General features: G+C 47.8%; 1 protein-coding gene across 1 annotated transcript in view; it reads left to right on the forward strand.

The window, feature by feature from the left end:
* Window positions 1-22,640, forward strand: part of LOC144271819 (cytokine receptor common subunit beta-like) — a 33,465-nt gene that overhangs the window by 4,843 nt on the left and 5,982 nt on the right. Inside the window, exons 4-13 of the mRNA XM_077829389.1 lie at window positions 1,640-1,769; window positions 4,152-4,336; window positions 4,997-5,154; window positions 5,591-5,762; window positions 11,293-11,428; window positions 11,519-11,679; window positions 12,079-12,224; window positions 12,323-12,494; window positions 21,866-21,956; window positions 22,237-22,306. Of these exons, the coding sequence (XP_077685515.1) occupies window positions 1,640-1,769; window positions 4,152-4,336; window positions 4,997-5,154; window positions 5,591-5,762; window positions 11,293-11,428; window positions 11,519-11,679; window positions 12,079-12,224; window positions 12,323-12,494; window positions 21,866-21,956; window positions 22,237-22,306 (1,421 nt within the window). The remainder of the gene's footprint in view (window positions 1-1,639; window positions 1,770-4,151; window positions 4,337-4,996; window positions 5,155-5,590; window positions 5,763-11,292; window positions 11,429-11,518; window positions 11,680-12,078; window positions 12,225-12,322; window positions 12,495-21,865; window positions 21,957-22,236; window positions 22,307-22,640) is intronic.

The following is a 22,640-nucleotide window of genomic DNA, read 5'->3' on the forward strand; positions in this document are numbered from 1 at the left end:
GTGTACCTTAGAGAGGGAGGAATTTCTATAAATTCCTCAATGTTCCCTCTGAGCTGCTGTTGCCCCAGCTCTGCACCAAGCCCAGACCCCGTACAGACCCTAAAATGGGTTTCAGAGGAGGTGCCTCATGCACATCTCTCTTTCCAGAGGTGGATGTGAATGTCTGATGTGCTGGGGCAATCACACTCCCCAGCCCAATGTGCTATTGGCAGGGCTTTCATCTCTCACACGCTCAGGGAAAGACACCCAAGTCTCCAGGCCTATCTGACCTCTGAGGCTATTAAGCTATGTGATCTATTCTCAGGTCCAAATCCCATGCTCACACCAGGACACCCCGCTTCATCGCCGAGTCCTTCACTTGGGCATTTTATGGCATGACTTGTCATCATGTGATGTCATATAGTGCATTACTGCTAGCGACACCTTCTGAAATAATTCAACAATAATAAAGCAGTTCAGGAGAAGGAATGGAGGCGGTTGGTGGGCGCACTCCAGTATGCAGAGGAGGTCGTCTGACCCATGACACTTTAGGATGCTCATGCATCCCCCACAGACATGGCTTTCAACGAGGGTTGTGTGTGCTCACCACCAGGGCGACTCCCACAATGCGAATCAGAACTGCCAACCCCCAGTGTTCAGAAATCAAGGGTCAGGCCTAAAAAATCCTGAGAGTGACTTAAATATCATGAGATTTGAATGAGAATACAGTTGCGGGGGTACAGGTGGGGATGATTTGTCGTTTGTCATTGGTGTATTTAGGGCTCATCCTTCAAGCTTCTCTTCCCAACCGTGTAGGTCAGACACTTACTTTTTGTACATGAAAAGTGAGATTCTCAGGTAATAACCTCAGTGCAGATGTTGGGGCTTTAAGAAAAACACTCAGTAGCCCGACACTCATAGATACATAGATATTAAGGTCAGAAGGGACCATTATGATCATCTAGTCTGACCTCCTGCACAACGCAGGCCACAGAATCTCACCCACCCACTCCTGTGAAAAACCTCTCACCTATGTCTGAGCTATTGAAGTCCTCGAATCATGGTTTAAAGACTTCAAGGAGCAAAGAATCCTCCAACAAGTGACCCATGCCCCATGCTACAGAGGGAGGCGAAAAACCTCCAGGGCCTCTTCCAATCTGCCCTGGAGGAAAATTCCTTCCCAACCGCAAATATGGCGATCAGCTAAACCCTGAGCAAATGGGCAAGATTCACCAGCCAGATACTACAGAAAATTCTTCCCTGGGTAACTTAGATCCCACCCCATTTAACATCCCATCACAGGCCATTAGGCCTATTTACCATGAATATTTAAAGATCAATTAATTACCAAAATCATGAGAGACTCACACAAGTTAGCCAGACTGTGAATGCACAGGGACAATTTTCTCATTACCACAGCTCCTGGTAAGTAAACCTCTCTTTTCCAGCCTCTGGATTGTGAGCGTCGGGGAGGGGGAGGTTTTTGTCCATGTTTTTGAGCTAACTGACATGCGAGGGACTCCCGGGAGAGTTTACCCTTTCGCGCCTCCTTCCCCCATCTTTGCCCTTCCCGCCATGGCACCGGTGTGCACATCCCGTTATTCCTCACTGCCCATCTCTATGACCCACCGGCAGCGTTGTGCTTTCCTTCGCCCTGCAGAGAGCCTCCCGATGCAGAGCCTGCACTGCTACAATGACTACACCTCCCAGACGACCTGCACATGGCAGGAGCGCACAGAGGCACGTCGCTTCCTCAATGTGACTCTTCACCATGAGGACAATATAGACAAGTAAGTGCCTGAGCCCTGCTCTGCTGCAGAAGGACATAAGAGGCCTGTGGCTGCTGAACCTAAGAGTTGGGAATGGGAGGAGGGAAAGGGATCCAAGTTGGCAGCCGGGCTTTGAGGCGCATGTGGACACCTGTGCTGGCCTTGCTGGGGGGTGGAATTTGGAGACTCTTTTAGGTCTGCATTGGAAGGATGGGGAGATACGGGAAGGTGCGCTGACCAGTTTATTTTCATTACCTTTTCTATCACTCTCCCTTGATTTTTCTGGGGGATCCCAGTTGTAAGTGATGGCAGGGCCTGTTAGCTTACTGCACCTGGAGTGGAGAAAGAGGCATTAGAATACAGCTGGGTTGAGGTTTATTCATCAGCAGAAGAGAGAGGGATGGTTCCCCGCTCCCAAACTTTCCCCTGGCTCTTCTTTGTTGCAGCGTCAGAAGGAACATAGTTCTGGTGAGGTCATGTCTGCAAAATAAGGATGGGTGGAGAGACTGCGAAAAGAGAAGTGGTTATGCCTAGTTATGCAATTGGGTTTCCTCCCAGAGTGACTGGGCTGTGTACCTCAGCATCTGCCCACCACATCTGTTTCCTTCTGAGAGGGGAACTGAGCCATCAGGCCCCGAGGGATGTGGTGGGCAGAAAGGGAGAGGGACAGAAAGGGGATGTGTGGAAAGCAAGAGATGGGGAGATAAGGAAAATAGAGGTCAGGGTTTAGGAGTGGGGGGAAGTGGTGGGAAATAGAAAGGTATCATTTCTATTGTCTTTTGGGGAAGAGATGCTGAAATCATTAGTGGCTTGATCCTATGCCTATTGAAGTCAGTGGAGGGACTCCCGCTGACTTCACTGGGCTTTGGATTGGGACCTAAGTGAGCCCATCACCTCTGGAAAAAGAACCCGCACAAGGACTTGACCTTGGAGAGAATGCTCTGGAGTCCAATCAGAAGATGAGCTGTGAGGATGGATCCTGGGATGAGTGTGAACTAGTCAGACAACATGGACACTAGTGCCAGCAATATGCCAATGAAACACAGCTCACTACTTACCCTTCACCGCACACAAGCACGCCACTACCACCAAGACGTCCCAGTGCTTGGATGAGACCAGCTCATGGGTGAAGAACAGCTGGCTGAAGCTGGACCAGAGCAAGATAGAGGTGATGCTGGTGGGCAGAGGAAAGCATTTTGAAGAGTTTGCGCCCACAGTGCAGTCTTTTGGCTGAAGTCACATACCCACAATAGGTCAGTTCTGTCCATTGTTGAGGAGTACTCTTGGATTCCTTGCCGACCCTAAGCTCCCACATAGCAGCGCCAGCAAGTAACGCTTTTTATCATCTCTGGTTGGCTGGGAGACTCGGTCCCATCCTAGAGGACCTGGCTTCAGTTATTCACCCCTCTGTCACTTCTCAGCTGGACCACAGCAAGGCAAAGTACCTGGGCATGAAACCTTCAGTGTGTAGGAAACTCCAGGTAGTACAGAACACTGCAATGTGTCTCCTCAGGCTACCAGGAACTCACCACCACTGTCCTCCGCTCTCTACACTGGCTTCCCACAGAATTTCAAATCAAGTTAAAAGAAAGGGCGTACTTGTGGCACCTTAGAGACTAACCAATTTATTTGAGCATAAGCTTTTGTGAGCTACAGCTCATTTCATCGGATGCATACTGTGGAAAATACAGAAGATGTTTTTATATACACAGACCATGAAAAAATGGATGTTTATCACTACAAAAGGTTTTCTCTCCCCCCACCCCACTTTCCTGCTGGTAATAGCTTATCTAAAGTGATCACTCTCCTTACAGTGTGTAAATCAAGTTAAAGGTCTCATCCTTATCTTCAAGGCTCTCCAGGGTCGGGGCGCAAGCCATCTAATGGGCCATCTAATGTTCTCGAACAAAAATTGTGGTTGACAACTCTGCTCCTCTGGCACAATGGAACTCTTGTCACTAAGAGTAATGCTCATCTGTGCTGGAGACAGAGCTTTCTCAGGGGCCAGTCTGAGACTGTGGAATCAACTTCTGTGGAAACTTAACAACAGTCACAACCTCACCTTCCACTCCAAGTGCGAGACTATCTCTTTGACATGCCTTCTTTAATATAAATACATAGCAACATGTGTATATTTAAAAAAAAATCCCTACTAACACGAGACACTGCACTTCACATGCTTTTCCCCCTGGGGAGAGGATGAGAGACCCAGCCACAGATGACAGAGGTGAAGTCACATTGCTTAATGATCTACTTGAAGGCGCTCAGATGCTACGATGATGAGTGCAGCATAAGAATCTATATAGACTAGAACAGAATGTGGGGAAAGTCTCAGGAGCCTAATTTTGAATTTTCTATCTGTACCTAAATCAGCTTCTCCTAGGTCTCTCTTTTTACACACAGGAAAAGCATACAGATCCCATGTGAGCCTCAGGGAGCCAAGAGGCTGCCTGTCTGCCAGGACTTTTGTGTCGGCTGGAGCTGCTACAGGAACAGCACCCTTTTTGCAGTTGGGGTGCATGACAGTTACACTTTCAAACCTGATCGGTTGCTGCAGGCCAAGCTGAACATCAGCCTCTTCCAGAATGGTAAGGGCGAGACACCCACCGCTCTCTTCTCCCCAGGAATATTTGAGATCCTTTGAAATTAATACTTCTTCCTCTGCCTGATCCCCTAACCCTAGTCAAGAATCCTGATCTCTAACTTTGAACCTTACTTCTGCATGTCAGCCTGTTATCTTGCCGGGAATAGTTTCATTTCCATTGTGAGGCCCGTGTTCCCGTTTCTCACTTAGAGGATGATGGATGGACGGATTCCTTCCTTGCCTGCCTACAATGGAAAAGGCGGATGTATTCCTCCCAGTTGACCCACCCTCTTGCGCTGGCTCAGTGTCTCTGCCATTAGGAAAAAAATGATCTCAAACAAACCTTTTTACTCAGAAAAATATTCATTAATATGACTTCACCTTTAAATGAATACAGCACTCAATTCCCTATTACCCTTCTATTCTGCTCACCACCATTTTCACTATGGCCTTGGCAATTCTACTTGTTGCACTGCCAAGTGCCAACAGGCCTTAGATTTTTTTTTCTTTTTTGTTGCAGCAGTCCTGATAAATCCCACAAAAGCCTGAAGTTAGGCAGATCTGGGTCCTTCCTTACGGAGATAAGAACTAGACAGGCCCTCTGCCCACTCCCCATCCCCATCTACTAATAACTGCAACCCATGTTGTCCCTTCTCATTTCCAGTCCAGCCCCTCCCACCTCAGAAGCTCTGGATCAATGTCACAGAAGCAGGTGACTTCTTGCTGGCCTGGGAAGCAGCTGGAGAGAGAAAGGGAAGCCACTGGGTATATGATGCATTGGAGTTTGAAGTGACCTACAAGCGGGAGTGGGAATCCTGGGAGGTAGGCATGAGATATGCTTAAGCATTGGCATGTGCTGTTCTTGGTTGCAGAAGACAACCCTTTGCAATCCTCTGAAACCTGCTCGGCTGCTGCTGAACCCAGCCGATCCTCTGAAACCTGAATGGCCCAGACCGTGGGTCCATGCATGCTGCAGCTAGCTGTGTGTGCATCTTAGAAGTCCTGTGCCGTCCAGCCATGGCCTTGGCTGGTTAAGACCAGAGATCTAGCAATTAAAAAGCAGCCTGTGTGCTATAAGAACAATGAGCCCTGCACAAGGAGCATCTGGCTCCTCCTTACCCAGGGATCACAGTGCTGGCTGTGCTTGGCTGAGCAGAATTGCCAAGAAATGGATCCTCCCATGCCTCTCTAACATGTCTCTCTCTCTCTTTCTCTCTTCACCACCCCTGACTCCTCGCTATCTCTTCCCCATTGACAGAAATCTTCCTCGGTGTCAGTCGCAAGCACCTCCCACTACCTGCTGAGGCGTGATGCCCTTGTGCCAGGCAGCACCTATGTTGCTCGTGTGCGATCCAAGCCGAGCCAGGGCGCTGGTTGGTCTGGGCAGTCCAGCGAATGGAGCACTGCTGTGTCCTGGAGGTCCCAGGAAGGTAATTCTGGAGGCTGAGGGGCCATGGGGGGAAGGAGGGACGTGATGAGATGCTGGCAGCAGAGGGATATTGTGTTTTGCTTCCAAAGGATTTGGGGGCTGAACTGATGACATTGGAAAATCTCCGGAATTTGATGAAAATGGTCCCGTTTCACTGGTGCTCTGTTATATGAAGTGAATTTGATGTCACTGACAGGTAGCAGAGCAGGAGCCGTGGAAACTTCAGCTCTCTGGTTAGTCCCACGGCACAGGTACCAGTCCAAGTGTAGGACTGGCAGGGGCAATAGAAGCTCCTTATACACACTTCCCCTGCCATTGCACCTCATACCCCTCGCTTTGATGGGACCCTTCTAGGTGTGCTCAGTATCCAGCCTCTCAGCAACAGGGCCAGTGAGTGCCGATGGAGATGGTGGGTTTTGGAATGTGGGCTCAGGAGAGGCCAGTCTCTCTGTGTCTCGCAATACGTGGATTGTATCTTTTGGATGAATGGACCAGCTTAATGCTCTGGGCTCCTATAGAAAACCCTGAAACAGAGGGCATCTCTATACTACTAAATTATGTTGACCGAAGTTACATTGGCATACAGCCTCCGCAGTAATTAAATCATTTGTGTGTGTCCACACTATGCTCTTTGTGTTGGTGGTGCGCATCCTCATCAGATGCAGAGAGCAGTGCACTGTGGGTAGCTATTGTGATGAGCGTTGTGAGCACAGGGCGCTTGATCTTGCAATTTTTGCAGAGCTGCCAGAGGAGCCATGGGGAAACATAGAATCACAGGGTTAGAAGGGACCGCAAGGGTCATCTAGTTTAACCTACTGCCAAGATGCAGGATTTCTTGTGTCTAAACCATCCAAGACAGATGGCTATCCAGCCTGCTTTTGAAAACCTTCAGAGAATGAGCTTCCATTACCTCTCTAGGTATCTGTTCCATTGTCCTACTGTTTTTACAGTTTTTCCTGAGATTTAAACTAAATCTGCTATGCTATAGTTTGAACCCATTGCCTCTTGTCCAGCTTTTTGTAGCAAGAGAGGACAACCTTTCTTCATATTTTATGGCAGCCTTTCAAGTATTGAAGACCACTATCATGTCCCCCCTTATTCTCTTTTCAAATCTGAACGTACCCAGTTCCTTCAGCCTTTGCTCATAGAGCTTGCATTCTATCCCTTTGGTCTTTGTTGCCTGCCTCTGACTCCTTTCCAGTTTCTCTCCATCCTTTCTATACATTGGTGACCAAAATTGGACATAATACTCTAGCTGAGGCCTAACCAGCAGCAAGTAGAGCAGAACTATCACCTCCCTTGACTAACATGCTATGCCTCTGTTAATGCAACCTTTTTCTGCAGCAGCTTCACGTTGCTCACTCATGTTGAGGCTGTGATCCACCACAACTCCCAGATCCTTCTCAGCAGTATTGCTGCCAAGCCCTATCCGCAAGTCTGTATTTGTACATTTTCCCCCCTTCCTTATGTGTAGCACTTTACATTGTCTTTGTTGAATTTCATTTTGTTGTCTATTGCCCAATTCTCCAATTTATCAGGATTCCTCTGCATCTTAACTCTATCCTCCAAAGTGCTTGCAACTCCCCCAGCTTTTATGTCATCTGCAAATTTGATCACTATGTTCTCTATTCCTACATCCAGGTCATGTAAAAAGATGTTAAATAACACCAGACCCAGAACAGATCCTCGTGGAACCCTACTTGAGACCCCCTTCCAATCCGACATCATTCCATTAATTGTTACTCTTTGTGTTTGTTTAACCAATTATGCATGCACTTAATGGTAGTTCTGCTGAGTCCACATTTCTCCAGCTTACTTATCAGAATGTCATGTGGGACTGTGTCCAAAACTTTGCTGAAGTCCAGGTATATTATGTCCACTGCATTCCCCCATTCACCAAACCAGTTACCCTGTCAAAGAAGGAAATCAGGCTGGTTTGGCATGATTTCTTCTTAGTAAATCAATGCTGGCTGCCAGTGATCACCCTTCATCCTCCAGGTATTCAGAAACTGAATGTTTTAAATATTGCTCTAGTAGCTTCCCAAGAATTGAGGTCAGGCTGACTGGTCGATGGTTCCCAGCTCCTCTTTTTAAAGGTGGGCACTATGTTAGCCCTTCTCCAGTCTTCCGGGACCTCTCCTGTCATCCATGAGTTTGCAAATATTATCACAAGTGGCTCCTAGATTTCTTCAGCTAATTCCTACAGCACCTTGGGGTGAATAGCATCCGGCCCTGCTGACGTGAATTCATTCAAATTAGTCAAAAGATCTCTGATGTGTTCTTTATTCTGATCTGCATCCCTTCCTCTTTATTATGTATGGTAACTACACTAGTCATCCAGTCACATGTTATTTTCTGTGAAAGACTGAAACAAAGGAAGGCATAGCTGCTCAGTGCCTACTATCTTCTGTTACCAGCTCACCTTCTCCATTGAACAGCAGCTCACATCATCCCTGATTTTTCTTTTTCATCTGACACATTTGTAGAACTCTTTCTTGTTGTCTCTAACATTCCTTGCCAGATGCCATTCTTGCCTTGGCTTTCTTGATTTTGTCCCTACACACTCACACTATTCCCATGTGTGACCCTCCTTGGTGACACGCCCCTCCTTCCATTGACTGGATGTGTCCCATTTGGTTCTTAGATAGGTAAAAAACTGCTTGTGCAGCCACATTGGCCTCCTGTGACTCGTCTTATCTTTCTTCTGCATTAGAATAGCTTGATGTTGAGCCTCTAATATTACATCTTTTAGGAACCGCCAGCCCACTTTGGCTCCTTTTCTTCCTAATTGGTCTTTCCATGGGACCTTGCCTACTATTTCTCCAAGTTGGTTGAAATCTATCTTTCTGAAGTCCAGTGTTCTTTTTAGGCTGTTCTCATGTCCTCCTTTCCTTAGGATCTTGAATTCTATCAGATCATGATCACTTCCTCCCAAGTTCCCGGCCACCTTCATGTTCACAACTAATTCATCCCTTTTGGTCAATACCAGGCCCAAAATGGATGACCCCCTAGTTGTTACTTCAACTTTCTGAATCAGAAAGTTGTCCCCTACACATGCTAAGATTTCGAAGGACATATTATGTTTTGCTGTAATAGTCTGCCAGCAGATATCAGGGGAGTTAAAATCCCCCATTAATACTAGCTCATGTGTGTTAGCTAATCTTGTTACCTGCTTGTAGAATGCCTCATCCACTTCCTCTTCTTGATTTGGTGCTGTATAATAGACCCCCACCATAACATTGCTACTATGCTTTTCCATTTTTATCCTCGCCCAGAAACTCTCAGTATGTGTGCCATTCACTTCCTCTTGGACCTCAGAGCAAGTGTCTACATTCTTGATGTACAGCACAATGCTGCCTCCTTTTTTCCCCCTACCTATCCTTCTGGAACAAACTATATCCCTCTAATCATGAGAGGTGTCCTACCAAGTCTCTGTAATGCCAATTAAGTCATAATTTTCTTCATATACCATGACTTCCAGTCCATCCTCCTTATTCCCCATACTCCTTGCATTGGTATACAGACACTGAAGATATTTTGCAGACTGCCCTGTTGCTTTTCTTCTTGCCTTTTTAATGCAGTTGTGGTTTCTATGATGATTCCTTGGAGGCTAGATTACTGTGGGACATAGAAAGAAACAATTCAAAGTTGTTGGTGCCATTTACGGAGCAGCTGCATATGATGGAGAGCTGGTTCTGGGCCTGAGAAATAAGCACTGACTGGTGGGATCACATTGTCATGCGTGTTTGGGATGATGCGCAGTGGCTGCAGAACTTTTGGATGTGCAAGGCCATATGCCTGGATTTGTGTACAGAGCTCGCCCCAGCCCTCCAACTCAGAGACACCAAAATGAGATCTTCATTGACAGTGGAGAATAGGGTGACCAGATGTCCCGATTTTATAGGGACAATTCCAATATTCAAGGCTTTGTCTTATATAGGCACCTATTGCCCTGCACTCAATCCCAATTTTTCACACTTGCTATCTGCTCACCCTAGTGGAGAAGTGAGTCATTTCAGTGAAAAAAATCCCAGTGGTTATAGCTGCCTGCTGTGTTCTGCATAACATCCGTGTAGCAAAGGAGGGAAAGTTTCCACCGGGGAAGGGCGGAGATGGAATAGATGTCTGTTGAGTGGTGTGGGAAAATGTCCTACCATGGTGGAAGAAATAAGGCAGCCCTCCCCAGAAACCTTCAGCAGGGGATTGCAGACTACCTCCAGTAAAGTTTCCTTAAGATCTCTATGAAGGACTCCTGGGACATCCTGGTGCACATAAACAAACTGTTCTGTGGGGACGCTTCTGCCTAACTCTACAGGGGAATGAAAAGCAGATAGCAACACTACCTCTATTGGTTACTTCACTACCTCTTCTAACCTAAGTAAAAAAAGAGTAAATCAACAGATATGTACTGCTACTTTGGGGGTTCCATCCCTCTAATTTCAAAGCAAACTGCAGCCTTACCAGAGGTTCCTTCCCCTGCATCAGACTCACCTGTGCTGGACTGTAGGGACTGGCTGGACTGCCCAGGACTCAAAAACAGGTCCTGGCTCACTGTGAGGCTGGAACCACCAGTCGCCTGACCCCCATTCTCCTCCTTCTCTTCTTCCTCCACCTCGTCTTCACTGTTCATGGCAGGGGCCTGTGACTAGGGCTCCTCTGAAATATCCATGGGGCTCTTTGGGGTGGTTGTGGGGTCTCCACTGAGGATGGCATGCAGCTCTTTGTAAAAATGGCCGGTCTGTGGCTACACACCAGAGTGATTTTAGCCTCCCTGCCACAGCTCCTTGGCTTTCACATGGTGCTGCTGCTGGTCCCTCCTGTAGCCCTTCTCCTCCATGCCCCAAGTGATCTTCTCCCAGATGTTGACATTTCTACGGCTGGATCAGAGCTGCGCCTGCACAGCCTCTTCTCCTGACAGACCCAAGAGATCCGACCCACCCCCCCCGCATCCCAGTGTACTCCAGGCAGGAGCGTGTCTGCAGCATGTAGCCAGCATGGTCAGCGGGGTAGTTGCTAGGCATGCTCGAGAGTTGCTAGGTGATCTCTCCAAGCCGGGCAAACAGGAGATGGAACTTCAAAAATTCACAGGGCTTTAAAGGGGAGGGGTGGCTTCCTGTGTACCTGGCTGCTAAGCAATGGAGTTAAAAATGGTGACCAGAGTGGTCAAAATGGAGCATTGTGGGATACCTCCTGGAGGCCACTAACAGCCGATGTAAGTAACGCAGTGTCTACACTGACACTGCTTTGACCGAACTACATCAACCTAAATTCTATGCTGCTCATGGAGGTGGAGATATTAAGTCAGCATAGCAGGTGCTTTAAATCAGCAGGAATGAAATTTTAGTGTAGACACTTACTTACTTAGGTCAATGTAAGCAGACTTACATCAACCTAACTCTGTAGTGTAGACTACGTCTAAAAGTTTTCCCTTTTTCCCTCAATGATCACAATCAGTCCCAGCTCCACAGTCCTCCCCATCCCTCCCAGCCCTGCCCCTCCCAGAGGTACACTAACCACTGTCTCCTCGATAGAGGATGAGGCTCAGCCCAAGAACCTTCGCTGCCTCTTCAATGGGGTTGATCGGCTAACGTGCAGCTGGGAAGTGAGGAGAGAGGTCACCAGCTCTGTCTTGTTCACGCTCTTCTACAGAACCCCACCGGCATCGGAGTAAGTGACCTGCCCATGGCAGCGTATTCCTGTCCTCCTATATCTGACCATCCCTCCTGCTCACTCAGGCCTGGCTGCTCTCTTCCCCAGAGAGACAGAATGCTCTCCAGTCCATGAGGAGGAATTGCCTGGCAGCCACTACCTGTTCCACAGCTGTGAGATCAATGTCACCAACCCCAGCAGGCTGAGCCAGTACCTCATAACTGTCCGGCCCAAGAAGGAGGAGAAACTGATTAAAGCCTACAAAAACAGTGAGAGCCCATTTGGATCCTCTGCCCAGGGTTATCTGGAGGTTTCTCCTCCAGCTTAGGAAATGCTTGGGTTGGCAGAGAGGTGGAGTGGTTAACAAGAGAGCTAGACAGTGATGCATGGGTGGGACAGATGGCTGGTAAAGGAAGCTCCCAGCACTGGAGCTCCTGACTGGCACCGACAGAGCACTGCTGTGTGGAGGTACAGAATGGGCGTGTGGAGATGAGATGTGTCAGACGGGGACACTGCTATTAGCCGTCCTTGGTGCTAGTCTGCTCAGGCAACAAGTTTCGCACCAGCGTATCCTTAGTCCTGCCCACAGCCCAGAGTGGGAAAGGGAATGGGCAGGAAGATAAGCTGGGAGATGGATGCATATTCCTAACGTGTTGTTTGTGTTCTAGTCAAGCCACGTGCGCCTGTCAACGTGACAATGACAAAGAGGAAAGAGCAGGAGTATGAGCTGAGATGGACAAAACAGATCCTAAGCTATGCCTATATAGGCCAGAGATATGAATTCTTGTATTGGAAGACTGGTGACTCCTTGGAGGTAGGTGATGGTACTGCTGGGAGCCCAGGACTCTGCTGGGGAGGTGGGTGGATGGGACAGAGAGTTCCTCACCCCTTCTCCATCTCTTCTCTTCCCAGAATGCCCAGGGTGTAAACATCAGCAATGACGAGCCTCCCCTCATCTTCACCCTGCAGATGCTGGAGCCCTCCACACAATATAGGGGGAAAATGCGGGCAAGGGTGCACATGGATGGCTACCAGGGGTCCTGGAGCGAGTGGAGTGAGGAGTGCACCTGGGAAACTGAGAGTGGTACATCCCAGCTGGGCTACTGGCTTGGGGGGGAGGGGGTCAGTTCTCTCCCTAGAGAAACTGATCCTTTAGCTGGGGTTTCAGGGGAACTGGGGTTTCATACAGTTAATTAAGCAAAGAGCCTGACCAGGGTCCCCTTGATACCTGGCTGCATGCTTCAGTTCACAGAGAAGGAGTATAATTGGCTTATCTGAATGGGAGCCCAGGGCTGCCATTCTCCATGGTGTGAAAGTAGAATGAGTTATTTTGAAATTATAATTCATTAAAGAAATGCTACTTGAAGGGTTTGTTGAAATATAGTTGTCAGGAAGAGAAACATTAAGGAGTGTGAGACAATGGGTCCTCAAACTAATTAACTTAGAGCTCCTACTGAGCTAGGAGATTGGTTAACGTTAGTATGCAAATAAGATATGTATGTATATTTGTCAGTTTCTGCTTCCTTTTGTCTCTTATGTTAAATTGGCTTTGGCTTAATTGTATAAATAAGTTAGCATGAGCCTCAGAGAGGGGCTCACATATATCTGGGTGCATTGGCAAAGCGCTTTGCGAATAAACAGGGTGGTCTGACAAATTCTGTGAGCCTTGAAGCTGAGTTTGACAATTGGAACAAGAAAACTGTATGAAAATCAGGGGTTGGAACTGGATGCATTAGGTGAGGAGGGAAGGGGGCCTCCACAAGGAGGCTTAGAAGCATGAACTGCCTACATTGTCAGAGTGTTTTACAGAGGTTTTAGTTCCATGATTCCCAGGAAAATTAGGGGGGAGGTGTGACATTCCTCTCTGGTGGTATCTGGACCGATAATCTGCTAGGTCACCCCAATCCTTGACTCTTGGAGCCAGCCTTACCCTGCTCTGCTGTGAGAACCCCCACTCCTGGACTGTTCACGCATGGCCTATAGCATGTAAGCTGCTCCCAGCTACTTGCAACCAAATGACACTAGCCAATATCTCCAGTCCCAGAAACAACCCTAGGAACCTCCGACTTGTAGTGTCCAGTTATGCCCACTGGATGCTGCAAGCTTATATGAGATTGTCAATTTAACAAAGAAATTGATATGTACCAGACTTGTTATTCCAAGGGGAGTCTCTGCCACACTTCAAACCAAACGCACTGCTTCAGGTAGAATAAACAAACAGATTTATTAATTACGGAGATAAATTTTAAGTGATTATAAGTCAAAGCATAACAAGTCAGATTTGGTCAAATGAAATAAAAGCAAAATGCATTCTAAGCTGACCTTAACACTTTCAATGCCCTTACAAACTTAGATGCTTCTCACTACAGGCTGGCTGATTGCTCTGGAGCTAAAATGGGGAGCCCACCATCCTGTCTTAGTTACAGCAGAGACCATCCCCTCCTTTCCGACATGCGAAATATCGTGTAGCAGGGCAGCCAGAGACGGGTAGAGTGAAAAGGGGTCTACAAAGGCGCCAGTAGAGGATCAGGATGTAGAGAGCAACCTTGGGCAACCCAGGATTCTTTCTCGGTTTCTGGGGCAGAGTCTTGGAGCAGGGTGAGGTCAGTGAGGGACGGCGGCGGTATAGAAACAGAAAGGGAACCTAGAAATGCATCTGGGGAAGGTTCTATGGCAGCAGCATGTTTAGCAGAGGCATCAGCAAATGCGTTACCCTTAGCAACATCAGTATCCGCCACTGAGTGGCCAGGGCACTTAACAATAGCTAGGGCAGACGGAAGTAAAACTGCATACAGGAGGGCAGCGATGTAGGGCCCATTTTTAATAGGGGTACTGGCAGAGGTAAGGAAACCCCGAGTTTGCCAGAGGGTACCAAAGTCATGTACAACTCCAAAAGTGTAGCGGGAGTCAGTGTAAATGGTGGCGGAGCATCCCTCCACCAAAAAGCAGGCACGGGTGAGGGCAACTAATTCAGCAACTTGTGCTGAGGTTACAGAAGGTAAAGGTGCAGCTTCCAGGGTTTCAGAGAGTGAAACTACAGCATATCCTGCAAGGAGACGACCTTGGTCATCTCGAAAACAGGAACCATCAGTAAATAAAACAAGGTAAGAGTTAAGGAGAGGGACATCAGAAAGGTCAGAGCGCGGGACGGTGACAGCAGAGACAGTTGCAAGGCAGTCGTGGGGATCACCGTCATTAGACAAAGGAAGGAGAGTGGCAGGGTGTAACTGAGAACAACGCTTTATGGTGATATACGAAGCTGATAGTAGTAAAAATTCGTACCTGGTAAGGCAGACAGAGGAGAGGTGGCCTGTGTTACATTGTAGCAGGAGAGTTTCTACAGAGTGAGGGACCAGGAGGGTCAGAGGAGAGCGGAGAACAAGGGCATCAGACATTTCGACTAGGCGTGCTGCAGCAGCCACAGCATGCAGGCAGGGGGGTAAGCCTTGGGCAACAGGGTCTAACGTGGCAGAGAAATAAGCCACTGGGCGGTTCTTTTCTCCGTGCGTCTGAATGAGAACTCCAAGTGCACACCCAGACTGTTTATGGCAGAAAAGGGTAAAAGGCTTAGAATGGTCAGGCAGCCCTAAGGCAGGGGCAGAAGCCAAACCCTGTTTGAGGGAAACAAAGGCAGAATTGGCCTCAGGGGGCCACGACATGGGGTCAGGCACAGAGAATCAAGTGAGTTCCTGGAGAGGTTTTGCAAGGGAGGCGTATTGGGGAATCCAGTGTCTGCAAAATCTAACCATGCCTAAAAACTTCTGGACCTGGTGTGGGGAGCGGGGTCGGGGAAAGCTAAGGATAGCTTGGACACGGGTGGGAGAAAGTGCACGGGAACCCTGGGAGAGGAGAAAGCTAAGGTATGTGACAGAAGCTTGACAGAGTTGTAGTTTAGAGCGAGAAGCTTTGTGACCCTTATTTGCTAGGGCAGTAAGGAGCACTAAAGGATCAGTTTCAGAAGCGGACAATGAAGGGGAACAGAGGAGTAGATCATCTACATATTGGACTAGTGTGGACCTGGACGGGAAAACAAGGTCAGCAAGGTCTCGGGCTAATGCTTGGGAAAAATATGACGGGCTTTCAGTATACCCCTGGGGCAGTGTGGTCCATGTGTACTGTTACCCCTTGTAAGAAAAGGCAAACAGGAACTGGGAGTCACGGTGAACCGGGACAGAAAAGAAAGCAGAGCACAAATCAACAACAGTAAAATGAGTTGCATCTGGTGGGATAGAAGCCAGAATTGTCGCTGGGTTAGGGACAACGGGAAAGGCAGGTATGACAATGCGGTTAATGGCCTGAAGATCCTGAACAAACCGCCACGATTTACCATCAGCTTTTCGAACTGGGAGGATAGGGGTGTTACAGGGGCTGGAGCAGGGGATAATAATGCCTTGTTCCTGCAGGGCAGTCATGACTGGAGCAATTCCAGCCTCTGCTTCGGGGTTTAAAGGGTATTGAGACAGGCGAGACAGAGGTTTGGAGGAATCAACAATAATGTAGACGGGGTCAGTATGTAAACGGCTCACTTCAGACGGGTGGGTTGGTCACAGAGAGGATGGGACCTGTGAAATTAGGTGTTCAAGGGACAGGACCAATGGGCAGCAGGGGACCGGAGTGGAAAGGGGAGTTTCAGACAGCAGGGAGGCTACAGAATCACTCAGAGAGGACTGGGGGATTTGTAAGTAGACACCATCCGGGGAACAGTAGATGGTACAGCCAAGTTTACATAACAGGTCCCGACCCAAAAAGTTCACTGGAGTGGAATCCGAGAGGAGGAATGCATGGCCCGCGGAAAGGGGACCAACCTGAACTGGTAGAAGTTTTGAAAGGGGATAAGGGGTTGGGAGTCCCGTAATGCCCACAGCGTATATGGTTTTTTCGGAGCGGGGAACTTCAGGCAGGTCGGCAGTACGAACTGCAGAGAGCGAAGCTCCCGTATCAACAAGGAAAGGGAGAGAAAGATCATTAATAGTCAAAACACATTCACCCGTGGGAGTGAGAGGTAGTAAAGGAGCTAAAATTTCCTGAGGTTCCCTGGTGTTCTGTCATTGCTGTGGGACAAAGTAAGCCTGGGGACTGTCGGGCTGTGCCAACAGGGGATCTAGCTGGTTGTTTACAGAGTTATTAGGCTGGCGTGGACATTCGTTTTTCCAATGTCCGGGTTGTTTACAGTAATTACAAACACCCCCAAAACCCGAAAATCCAGTTCCACGGCCCCTCCCATGGCCACGTCCCCCTCCCCGGTACTGTTTACCTTGCCCTGAATAATGCTGTATTTGCAGGGCCATTAACTTTTGGGAAGATTGTTCCTCCTTTCCCTTTAGAGTGCGATGGCAGTGTTCTGCCACTGATTGCAATTTATCCATGGTTTCTGTTTCCCACCCAACACTTATTCGCTTTAGCATACTGCCAATAGCAGGTAGGAAGCCATTAACAAACACATGAGCCAGGACGCCCTTCCCATTTTCACCCGGTTGCTGTATACCAGAATGTTGAAGAAAAACGTCAGTCAGTCGGGTGCGATCGTCACCCGGACTTTCTCCCCGTCGCTGTTTACAGCAATGTATGGCTGTCCAGTTTGTTTTTGGAGTCCATACTTGAGGGATGGCCTCATGTAGGTTTTTAGTTCGGTCTTTACACTTTTTCCGGTATTCAGTGTCAGGACCGGTGTCTGGTAGAGTTGAATGGCGCTCACTGATGGGCCAGTTGGCTGCTGTGAGCCATTTTCCATGCTCGCTAGGAGTTACAAGTAGCTTGCACAGCTGCAGGAGGTCCGCCTCAGAGGGTTCATAGGTGTCGCACACTAACAAAAACTCCTCTGCAAATGTGGTAGGATTTTCCAGGGGCTTTGGAAAGCCTTTTACAATTGAAAGGAGCTCTGTATGAGTCCAGGGTTTATAGCTCCAAGTGGGACCCTCTTGTTGGCCCCCAGTATGCAGGATTCGGAGGGGAGCCTGGACAGGTTTAGAGCCAGAGCGTAAGTGTTGGGCCCAATCAGTGTCCAGGCTATCTTCTTATGTATGGGGAAAAACAGAGGAGTCAGGCAGACTGGAGGGTTTCGGGGGAACGGGGGGGGTTTTCTTTGCGGGTCTGAGTGGTACCGGAGGAACGGGCCTGGGCAGTATTGGACGATCCGGACTGGTCTGAACTGGAGACCCCTGGGAGTTGTTGTGACCGCCTATTGATCCGATGCAAGGATGCCAAGCCAATTAATGCATCTTCCTCATCGTCATCCCCAGAATTTAACAAGGGGTTTTCTTCGTCCTTTCCCACAATGAGATGGGAGTATGAAGGGGGATGGGATCGATCCTGGTTTTCTCAGAGAACGGGATAAAGGGGAGCGCTCGGTCTGGCAGCAGGAGAGGAGGCTTCTGATAAAGCTTTTAACTTATCATTTGAATCTTTGAGAAGGCAAGTTTTGATTCTGTCCACCAATGATTTGCCTCTTCCCACCACTGCATGAAACAATCAACCTTTCCTTTTGCCAATTTAGTTTTAGGTTGGCCGAGTTTATCTTTTAAGACATCTACTTGGTCTTTGTCCCAAGACTCTAACAGTGGCCACTGAATTTTGGGATTCTCCTGAGTTAGCCTAGACCATTTTTCCAGAAATTTACAGGAGTCCGGACCCTTCCTAAAATACATAAAATGAGCCGGTGTTCCTTTAGGGAACTGTCCCGACTTAGACATCTGGTTACCCATACAGGAGGACTTTACACACCAATCACACAAGAAGGAAAGTTGGGTTCGTCAGAGCGATGCCCGGTGCAACACACAAAAGGAGCCCACAGGCTACTGCCTCAATCGCCCTTGCTTTCACCCCAAGGGTTTTACCCAAGGCGCTGTGCGGCTGCAATTGTGCAGATTTCACTCACTCAGACCGTGGGGACAGGAACCCTTTGGTCAGCCGATCCCCAGACGAAGACGGCACCCAGACTCAAACACACCACAGGGAGGACAGATAGACACAGAGACAAGACAGTCCTCAGTCCGGACAAAACATAGAAATAATTACCTGACCAGATTCCTGATGTCAGATCCCGGGATCCCTACCAGAACAGAGTGGGAACCAACAGGTTCGATGGCGTAGACTTCACTGTGGTCATGCTCACTTCCGTTCTGGTGGAGGACCGCTCGGGCCAAATGCCCAGGTGCCAGCTTGCCACGGCCGTCCTAAGAATGGTCAGGAGTCACACGGCCCCAGTGAAGACGGTTGCCATCTCGGTGGAACCTCCAAATTGTCAAAGTCAAATTCAAGACTCACTGAATTTGTCAGACCACTCTGTTTATTAGCAAAGCGCTTTGCCAATGCACCCAGATATGTGAGCCTCCTGCGAAAGCTCAAGCTAACTTATTTAAACAGATAAGGGAAAGCCAATTTAACATAAGAGACAAAAGGAAGCAGAAACTGACAAATATACATACATGTCTTATTTGCATACTAACGTTTACCAATCTCCTAGCTCAGTAGGAGCTCTAAGTTAATTAGTTTGAGGACCCATTGTCTCACACTCCTTAATGTTTCTCTTCCTGACAACTATATTTCAACAAACCCTTCAAGCAGCATTTCTTTAATGAATTATAATTTCAGTATAATTCGTTCTACTTTCACACAAACTTAGATGCTTCTCACTACAGGCTGGCTGGTTGCTCTTCAGTCAGGCTCTCCCCTTTGATCAGTGCTTCAGTTGCTTGGTGTGGTATCTGTGGATGTAGGTGGAAGAGAGAGGAAGAGCATGGCAAATATCTCTCCCTTTTATCATGTCCTTTCTCCCCTCTTGGCTTTGCCCCCTGCCCCCCACTTCAGAGTCAGGTGAGCATTATTTAGTCTCTCCAAGCAAGGTTGAGCAATTCCCTTGGGTGTGGCCTCATGCAGGTGAGTCATTGCATTGTAGCTCCCTTGCTGAATAATGGCTGTTGATGGGTTTTTTGACACCCTGCCCAGGCGTTGGTTACTTTCCTTGCTGTTGCCTCTGGGGAGCTAATATCTGGCTGATTCCCCCAACTTACAGCATGTTTTAGTGACAAACATACTACACAATTCTCATAACTTCATATGCATTAATGATACACATCTATGGCTAGAGAAATGACTTTCAGCAGATCATAACCTTTCCCTGATACATTACAAGGCATGCTTTATACGTAAGATCACAATTATACAAAAATGAGGAATATGGGGGTTACAGCACGCTTCCCCAATGTATAGAATTTCACAGGATGGTCACATGACTCTAATCTTCCCCTACACCTAGTATCTCTGCACTGCCAGCTTTGAGGTGTCCAGGTTACTACCTTTAAGAGGAACCAGGCAGACTGGATCCCACTGGACGTGGTCAGGCTGAAAATGGGGCTGGAGGCCAGTGTGAGAAGTTCATGGATCTAAGTGGAGGTCTAGAGAAGGGAAGGAATGATCCATGCTAGAAGGTAGAAAGGGATTAATCAGTGGAGCTGGTTGAACTGTTCATTCTGAACAACATTTTCATGTTTGTGAAATAATGAAAAGATGGGCTCTTTGCAACTGATTTTAAGCAAATCCATCGGAGCCTACATGGGTTTCTCTGGTCATTCAGAGAAGCATTGCTTCATGGGTGTGTTGTTCAGTATTTGGAATTCAGTCTGTGTCATTGGTCACTAGGTCTCATGATGGAATTCCTGGTTTCTGATTGGCTTCCTGAACCTGTTACAAACAGGAGAGGTGACTGAATAAGCCTTAATTGTGAATTTCTAGACTCTCAAATGTTTGTGTTTCCTGTACATTTACACTTAACTGCAAGTCTTTTTTTGTTGCTATCTGCAGTGTTCTTGTAAGGATCTTCACCCTGAAGTTACTGATCTGTTCTTGGAGGGTTGGTCTACACTAAAGCTGTAAGTCGACCTCAGTTACGTTACTTCAGTTACATAAATTATGTAAATTAAGTAACTGAAGTTGATGAAACTTAGGTCAATTTACAGCAGTGTCTACACCATAGAATTATAGGACTGGAAGGGACCTCGAGAGGTCATCTCTTCCAGTCCCCTGCACTCATGGCAGGACTAAGTATTATCTAGGCCATTCCTGATAGGTGTTTGTCTAACCTGCTCTTAAAAATCTCCAGTGATAGAGATTCCACAATCTCCCTAGGAAATTTATTCCAGTGCTTAACCTGTGCTTCCTAACCTGACAGTTAGAAAGTTTTTCTTTATGTTCAACTTAAACTGCCCTTCCTGCAATTTAAGCCCATTGCTTCTTGTCCTATCCTCAGAAGTTAAGAAGAACAATTTTTATCCTGCCTCCTTGTAACAACCTTTTATGTACTTGAAAACTGTTTTCATGTCCCCTCTCAGTCTTCTCTTTTGCAGACTAAACACACCCAATTTTTTCAATATTCCATCATAGGTCATGTTTTCTAGACCATTCATAATTTTTGTTGCTCTTCTCTGGACTTTCTCCAATTTGTCCACACCTTTCCTGAAATGTGGCACCTAGAACTGGACACAATACTCCAGTTGAGGTCTGATCAGCGTGGAGTAGAGCAGAAGAATTACTTCTTGTGTCTTGCTTACAACACTCCTGCTTATACAACCCAGAATGACGTTCGCTTTTTTTCGCAACAATGTTACACTGTTTACTCATATTTAGCTTGTGGTCCACTATGACCCTCAGATCCCCATGCTGTGTTGACGGGAGACGCTGTCTGGCCAATTTACCTTCTGCCTCCTAGGGAGCCGGAGTACAGATGTCGACGGGAGAGTGCTTTCCCATCGACTTAGTGTATCTTCACCAGACCCACTAAATTGACACTGCTGCATTGATCGCAACAAGGCCGATTTAGCCATAAGTACAGATAAGCCCTCAGTCTGAACTTCACTTTAACAAAGTTATTTGCTCTGGGAATTTCTTTAGTTTTTTTTTTAAATAGTCCTAACATGGGACTGGGGAGAACAGGGGCTTGAGGACTATATCCCATTTGGGGTTGACCTAATGAGATCTGTAGAGGAGAACCCCATTTCCACAGCACCTCCTGGGAGACCCTGTCCCTTGGAGTTATGCAGGAGAGGGAATTCTTTCTTGGGAACGTATGAGATCTGTGAGCATATGAAGACTCACACAAATACAAGCTCGTCCCCAGATGTTTGCACAAACAAACTGGTTGTCCAGATGTTCATGAAAAACCCAAAGAAGGGGCTCAGACCAAATCAAGAGTTGGATTTAGCAAATGTGTTGACTGATTCATTCTCCTGGTACTTTGCCCAGCTCTCCTGATTAGGTCACATCTAGTCTATCCCAAGTGGGTGAGTATTCCATGGTCTAACACACCTGTCATTAGGACTCGTGACTTGACAGGCAACCTACATTTTCCTGACCTCAATATCATCCCAAAAGAGCATCCAGAATGTAAGTTTCGATATAGAATGAAGCCATTTTCTGTTGCTGTCTATATCTCTCTCTCTCTCTCTCATTTATCTGCCTCAGCCGGGTCACCACTGATTCTCCCACTGCTGATCCCAGTCTTCACCATCGTGCTGATAGCATTTGGCTGGTGTGGTTATAGATGCCTACTCAGGTAAGTCTGCACTGGGAGTTGGAGATTCACCAGACACACCAATAGAGTGAGTGCAGGGAGGTGCTGCATGGGCACATCCCTATTGTTGATCTAGGGCTTAGTTGAGCTGGAGATATGCCTGGGGTGCAGCGCAGAGCTCTCTCCATGTCAGACAGCAGCTTGAGTGTAGGGCCATGGAGTTTCAGGACCTCTGGGTTGACAAGGGGGCCCAGGGTAAGGCTGTGTATCTGGTGTAGCCTCCTCCCAAAGAAGTGACCCTGCAAACTCTGTCTTGTTACAGCAAGAAGAAAAAATGGGAGGAAAAGATTCCAAATCCCGGCAGGAGTCAGCTGCTCCAGAGCTACCTCCAGGTAAGAGAGAACTGAGCTTTCCCCTACTACCCTTTGGCCTACTCCAGCTGTAAGAGTATCCCGGCCCTCTGGTCTGATGACTTGACAGAGTCCTGCCGCTTCTGGCCAGCCGAGTTCTTGACCAAGTCCAATAGAACTGTAAACAAAACCAAACCCTCAGCCTGGCTGGGCTCAGCTGGCCACCTCGGCCTCACAGGTCCTGTGCTTTCAACAGCCCCACTGTCCAGTGGCTGGCACGCGCCTCCCCTCTCTCAGGGCTTCAGGCAGGTTAGTGCCCTTCAGGGCCCCTGTCTCCAGTCAGGCTTCCCACTCACCCCTGGCGTAGCCTGTCTGC

This window comes from Eretmochelys imbricata, chromosome 1 (genome assembly GCF_965152235.1).
Source record: "Eretmochelys imbricata isolate rEreImb1 chromosome 1, rEreImb1.hap1, whole genome shotgun sequence".
Lineage (NCBI taxonomy): Eukaryota > Metazoa > Chordata > Testudines > Cheloniidae > Eretmochelys > Eretmochelys imbricata.